Genomic DNA, 7,264 nt, shown 5'->3' with positions numbered 1-7,264 from the left:
TGAAAGAAAAGAAATATGTAAATGTGTAGTTATTACTTAATGGGCAATGTATAATAGTGGTCTCCTGTCTAGATGTTCTACATCTCTCTAGATGTCCTATATTTCAGGCAAACCTTATATCCGTAATTAAATGTTTGTAAATCAGTTTATTGTGAGATCCTACAGAGAGGGTCAATAGTGTACAAAGTGGTGGTAAATATCAGATCTCTATGGTACCCTTATGTAATGAACACAACAAGAATTTTCCCTGAGCTTAATGACCAGCTGGCTTGCTCTATTAAACTCCATAATAATTATCCTTTTAAATGAATTCATTAATTATCCTTTAAATGGCATGTCAAGGCACCCAAAGACTACAAAACAAAATTTACAGGCAGTGCTTCTTTTATTCCTTATCAACTTTGGTCAGAAAAATTATGCCCTCCTGTTTTGTTAAGCAGACAGCAGCAGGTCCTGGAGCTAACATGTCAAATGTTTGATAGACCAAATGGTGAGTTGGAATCATCCGTTGTGGCCCACAGTTTTTCAGACAGATGCATATTGCAGTGATTCTCGCCAGGCTTAACTGGGAAACTAGTTTAACAGTGATGTACATATTATAAGGTTTTTATATATGAAAAAGTCAGTGCACAGATTCAAGGACAGTAATAACACAAATATCTACACTTTTAACCTGAGTTTTTACATTTCCCCCCTCCAATTACATCGTAAGACACGTCACTATTTCTCGCTTTTCTCTCACTGAATATGGTCACATGTTAAAAGATGCATATCAAATGTCTTTTAAAAAATATCTCTATATGCAGTTATACACAGCAGGCCCAAAGCAGCAGTCCAGCAGCCCAAGTGCTAAGCAATCTGTGAGGAGACCCTGCTAAGCCATAAAATGGTTTAAAAAAAAAAAGTCACAATGATTTACACCATTGTTATCACTTACTGTAGAATAGTTATTTATTATTTTAATAGCAAGATTTGTAAGGCCACCAACTCAAAACCGTGTGACTCTGGGCAGGGTGCAGCATAAAAACAAACAAACAAGAAATCTTTCCCAAACCATATAATCTTAAACATATGCAATATATAAATATAAAATGGTGATCGAGCAACATAACAGACCAACCAAGAGGAAAGATTCTCACTCTACTGGCCCTTAATGCTGAAGGGAAGAGCGCAGTGGTGGGTTGCAGGCGGTATGCCCTGGTACAGGCATACCGGAGCCTGCCCGGAGCACCGGGTATTGTTCCAGTATGGTGCTCCAGAGGGCCCGCCAGCCCGAGCTCCTTACCTGTCCTTTAAAGACTTCAACGCTTCCGTGAATGCGCATGGCGCATACAGCACCTGCGCAATGCTCCGCCGAGCAGCTGGAGCATTGAGGCTTGCGGAAGCGTCGCTGGCAGCTGCGAGCGTCCATGTGAGCGTACCGGTTGAAACGGGACCTGGAACCCAGATCATGTTGACTTACCTCCCTAGTCTTGGAAAATAATTTGTACTATACCCTATCAGTCGCACTTATTTTTGGTGTTTTGGTTTTTTTAATGCATATACACAAAATAACTATAATTTAAAGAATACACATATATTTAAGCAGGAAGGGGAATATATTCAAATGTCTAGAATAAGAAATGTTAAAAGCGTATTAGAATAGGTACAATTTCAATTAAATATGTATGCATATGCTGTATGTTTGTAATAATTTAGATGGAATATATGATTCAGTTTACTTTACATTTTTACATATAAATGAAAGAAGATTTATCCGTAATTTCCTACACATTTAACCCTGGCATGGTTATACTGGAAAAAGGATGCATTTGTCTTTACAGTATCTCCCTGCTGTTGCGCTTGGGAACATATTGACAGCTGCATAAGTAAAACAAGTAAAATAACGATGAGCTATGAGCTCAAGTTATAGGTATATGGTTTGCTTAGTTTGGATCCCAGCAGTATTAGAATAAGTCATGTCATATCTGTTCAACTCTGGTCAACATTCATTTTTAAAGTGAACTTGAAGGTTGATAGTAAATATTGCTCACCTTATTATTTGAATTTTCTCATATGAGACATTGTTAAGAACACAGGTGTATAAATCAGCAGAGCAGTTAGAAAATGAACTCATATAAGTGACAGTGATTTTAAAACCGACAAGATATTCTAAATAATTGGAAAAGTGAGTTTGGGAATATGCGTTTTAAACTCACAATTCTGCAAAGGCACCATAATCAGTAATTCTCTCCAGTAGGAATAAGTTATTCGATGTAAATGAAAACTAACAACATCATTCTGGGTATAAGATGCAGTTGAGTGTGATGAGGTTATGCCCACAGTGGCTGTAAAATAATATAAGATAAAGAGGAGTCTCCTTAGTTCTGCGATACCAATAATAAAAATGAAATAACTCCCCTTTTTTGTAGGTAGTAGTTGTTTTTATTTTATTTTGATATTGCTTCTTTAGATATCTCATTGTATATTGCTGGGTTGGGTGTATGCTGAAGTTGGGCTTCAAAATTAATGCTTTAGCAAGTCCTTTTCTATTTTTTTAATCATACCTGACACTTGTACACAGAGTCTCCATTTCCTTTGACAGCCTTGCTACTCAGTTTGAAGAATTCAGAATATCTAGGACTGATGGCGAACCCATCTCTCCAGGCATGCCAGCTGTCGCCTGTTGCTCTTCTGAATGCGTGCCAGAAACTGGAAGATCAGGTGACTGTATGTGCATGCCAGAAACCGGAAGCTCAGCTTCCCAGCACGCACATGCACGCCGGGGAACTGCTCTTCTAGTTTCATGCTGGTCACCTGGTCTTCCGTTTCTGGCTCTCCCCTGCATGCATATGCTTCCATTTTGGCACGGTGCCAACACTGATCTAGGATTTGGTTTTGGACTAGTCTAAAATCCCAGCAGAAATCAGTGTTATTGGAAATGGTACTCCTCACCCATTTGGCTATCAACACTAGAAGCAATAGTGCATCCCAATCTTAATAATCAGGAAAAACAGATTACCTATAAAGATATACTAGAAAAAGAAGGGAAATTAAGATCAAGGCAAGATTTAAAAGAACGGGGTAGATCTGGAATCTATAGGTCTTACCTCCAAATCCAATCACGCTATTCGAAAGAGGGGCATTAGTGGGGAGTTGATGGCAATGGACAAGATTCTTTTGGGGACAAATGATAAATTGATAAAGAAGATTTACAAATTCTTATTGGAATACAAGATGGAAGAAGTGCAGGTCAAGGAGACAATGGTTGCGTGGGCAATAAACTTAGGTTATAATGTACATTTGAACAGATGGCAAGAACTATGGGAAAGGGACAGGAAATTAACATTGTCAATACCGTATAGGGAAAACCTACAGTATATAAGATGTTTTGTAGGTGGCACCTTCCGCCCGCAAGAATCGCCAAAAGGTTTAGAAATTGGTGGAAATGTGACCAAGAACCAGGCACTTACTACCATATGTGGTGGCCGTGCCAAAAAGCCAAAGTATACTGGCAGAATATCCAAAAGTGCTTGATAGAGATAACCAAAGAGAAAATAGAATTCACACCGGAACTATTTCTCTTGGGATTTATAAACAAGAAATACAACAAGAGGGTTATCTTTTTAACTATACATATTATCACGGCAGCAAGAATGGTTTTCGCCCAAAATTGGAAAAACAGGAAAATTCCACATTAAGGGGAAATAATTAGGAAAATCTTGATCTGTGCTGAAATGGATAAATTGATGTGGGAATTGAAAAATAAAGATGAATCAGAATATTATAAGATCTGGGATAAATTTTATTGATGGTTGGAATATAAAAGGGAAAGCCCAAAATAGGCATGAGCCAAGATTCATAGAATGGAGACTAGAATTATGTATTAAATGATAAATGCGAGAATGTACAAGATAAACACAAACCAACACGGCTGGAAATAGGTTACTTTTTTCTTTTTTGTAAATACGGTATAGATCAAATGTCAAAAAATCAGGGTGGCTACAATGTATAACTGAATATCTTAGCATGTATGGCATAGATTCTGCCAGGACCGTTTACACCGTGTCCAACATATTAATTTATGTTTAATAAAAAACTTTTTTAAAAAAGGAAATGGTACTCCTCCATTCATAATTGCTTTTGAGTTTGATACCCCAGGTTAACTGCAGATTACTTTCCTGTTGACCCCAAAAAAAACCACCCCACCCCCCCCGAAACTGACCACACAGTCTTATTCTTTAATTGGTACAGTGAAATGAAATTGTTCTTCCTGTTTAACTTGTGATGTGAAATTAATTTCCTTGTTTGAGCTGACTAAGAAACCACCTCCCTTGCAAATGCTTAGTCTCCTTATTAAACACAAGGATCTCATTTCTTTCTTTCTGTTTTCAGATTGGTCACCTGCTGGCAGAAAATATTGAGCAAGAAGCGTTTTATCTCTCTTCTCATCTCATTAGCACGTCCTACCGGAGGACCGTGCGGGCGCTTGTGTTCTCTTTGAAGCACAATCCTGAAACTCGCGCACAAGTGCAAGGTGGGGTTTTGTCAGTGAAGATGCTTGTCCGAAGCCACAAAAAGTGATCCATATATCTCTTGAAGATTTGGAGGGTGTACAATGGCATTCCAAAACATGGGACTTATTTTTTTGGTGAACTAAGTATGTTTTGGATCAATAGTAATGTAGAAACGTGTATATTTAAGAAAGTTTGTTGCTGGCCCAGTCATCATTTGAAGCAAGTGGTGGTGTGCAAGATGGGATAAGGTCCTTCTTCTATCTTGCAACAATCTAGAAAGAAATCTGTTTTAGACAGTGGAGTCTGCAACTTTTGTAGTATGCCAGAAACTTATAAGAACTGAAATAAAAAGTGCAAAATGAAAAGTGATCACGGTAGTTAATAACCCAGAACAAGTACATCTGCTGCTCTTCACAACTGCATCAATCTCTAGCAAGGTACTCCAATATATGGGGACCAGCTGCAAGAAAGCCCATACTGTATATCTGTGTGCTCCCTCTCCCTTAATCTCATCAGGGATGGGAATCTTGATTAACCCCTCTTGGGAGTTTGGCAGATTCTGGTCAGGAGAGACAATCCTGCAAGTACAGAGATGCCAAGCTCTGTAGGGCTCCCATGGTCACATGATTTATATTTGGCTGCTTGACAATTGGTTCATATTTATGATGGCTGCAGTATCCCGGAGTCATGTGATCATCTTTTCAAAGTTCTGGCAAGCAAAATCAATGGGGAAACAAGCGTGTTACTAATTTAACAACTGCAGTGATTCATTTAACAAATGTATCAAGAAAAGTCGTAAAATGGGGCAAAACTCACTTAACAAATTTCTCTCTTAGCAACATAAATTCTGGGCTCAATTGTGGTCATAAGTCGAGGACTACCTGTACTCTAAAATAATGTGATTGCATTGTTGCATGTTCTCTTACTTTTTAGACAATTCCACCCTTGGTAGCCAAATGGAAATAATCCCTTCACTTGGATTTTTTTTAAAAAAACTTGCTAAATAAATTAACCCGTGGAACAACTTCATCTCAATCTACGTGACAAGCTCAAAAGGAAGAAAGTCCCTGGATAACTAGCTTGTCACCAATCAGATATGGAACGTCTCATTTCAAGCCTGTTCATTTCACAGAGAAGTGATTAAATCATTGATTCTCTTATGTTCCAATCTTTGATGTACGACACATAATTGAAGTGCAGTCCTTTTTCCTTGTGGTGATACGATGTGCTGTTTGGTGATAATTTACCTAGCTTGGCAGTGACTGTGGGGTTATTTGGAGCTGCTTTTTCCGTGCCACTGCTTCCTTTTCTGCCTCAACATCCCCTCTTGCTTCTTAGATGAAAGAGGATTCTTGTATTGTTCTAAAAGAATTGCTTTCTGTTAGCAATTATGAAGCCAAAAATGGACAGCATGCCAATCTATACATGCAAATATTATTTCAGCCTAACCACATGCTCAATGGAATTGATCCACTTCAGATCAATGGGATATCCTGCAATGCTAGGCACTCTTATCTGGGAGAAGATTTACTTCTGATTGGGCATATATACAATTTCACTTTTTCTCTGTAAACTTTGTAAACCAACATAAATATTAGTCAATTCATTCTTGTGCACTTATGTTCACAAATAGATTTGATCTTATAGCTTCATAAACCAGGTCTTCTATGAGTACAATACAGTGTTTGTGCAATTGCAATAGAGGGGCATGTTTTTTTTTTTAATAATGGTGTATTAAAAGCCTATTGTAAAATTACATTAATATATTGCTTCTGCAGCTAACACAACCTATAGGTAGCTTTTTCAGTCAGTGTCAATAAAGCCTAGAAAATGTCTAAGTAAACATTAGCAGTACAGGGAGCTACATTTTCCCAACGTCCTTTTTAAAAGCTGCACTTTTTGCTTGAAAATTAATAATAGAGAAAAGATCCCTCACATTGTTGTCCCTTAGAAGCTTGAATGGAGAACAAGTTACTGAAAATTGTTTTTAATTGTTTTCATTGTATTAGTGGTACAATTAACATCAAAGTATTTACAGCATTTGTCCGGTCTAGAATATATCTTAAGATTGCAATTTTATTTATGATATTGCCAACTACCAACATCCATGAGCAGCTTGCGACGGAAAAAAAAAATAAGGGGAAAAGTACTAAAATAACATTTTAAACTAAAAGCGTCAACTTGTTTTTAAATGGGAGTGGGTTTTTAAGACTTTCCAAGTACTAACAAGATAGTTGGTTCTGTTAATGTGGGACCAACATCCTAGAAGGGCATCAATCCAGTAGTGCTATTCAGCCAGTTCAATCCGGTTCGGGCAAATCAGTAGTGCTGGTGGCGGGAGGCTCCAGCCACCCACCTGGACATCATCACATCCCGTTTTTGTTTTTTTTAATATACTTTTTTTATTTTCCACTTTCATAACATAATCACATGTATACTATTACATAGCCAATATCCTATTGTATTAAGTAGTAATTACATCAGTTCCTCTTGTCACCAACGCCCAGAAAGATAAAAACCCATTATTAGCTCTTCTACTCTCCATACACCTCTTTCTTCTACCTTTCTCCTACCTCCTTTCTTCCCTCCATCATCCTTTTCTACTCTACTTCCCCTTCCTTTCTCCTTCTCTCTCTTCATTCCACTCCTCCTTATCCTCCTCATCTTCCCCCCTTACCCTCTCTTCTATCTCTCTCTTCCTATCTTTCTTCTCTCCTCTGTTTCCCTCTTCCTCTTATTGGTGTATTTCAGCTTCTGAGCAAACTCCA

At 37.9% G+C, this 7,264-nt stretch overlaps 1 protein-coding gene across 3 annotated transcripts in view; it reads left to right on the top strand.

Moving 5' to 3' along the window:
- TCEANC2 (transcription elongation factor A N-terminal and central domain containing 2) overlaps window positions 1–6,669 on the top strand; it is a 20,319-nt gene extending 13,650 nt beyond the window's left edge. For 2 of the 3 annotated variants that reach the window (XM_032219051.1, XM_032219050.1), the window contains exons 5-6: window positions 4,375–4,516; window positions 5,430–6,669. In XM_032219051.1, the coding sequence (XP_032074942.1) occupies window positions 4,375–4,516; window positions 5,430–5,503 (216 nt within the window). In that variant the 3' untranslated portion in view covers window positions 5,504–6,669. Of the gene's footprint in view, window positions 1–4,374; window positions 5,178–5,429 lie in introns of those variants that run through there. The other variant, XM_032219052.1, reaches the window with a different exon arrangement.
- The last annotated feature ends 595 nt before the right edge of the window (window positions 6,670–7,264 follow it).

Source organism: Thamnophis elegans, chromosome 5 (genome assembly GCF_009769535.1).
Source record: "Thamnophis elegans isolate rThaEle1 chromosome 5, rThaEle1.pri, whole genome shotgun sequence".
Taxonomy (NCBI): Eukaryota; Metazoa; Chordata; class Lepidosauria; order Squamata; family Colubridae; genus Thamnophis; species Thamnophis elegans.
This window is presented reverse-complemented; position numbering and strand designations above follow the sequence as displayed.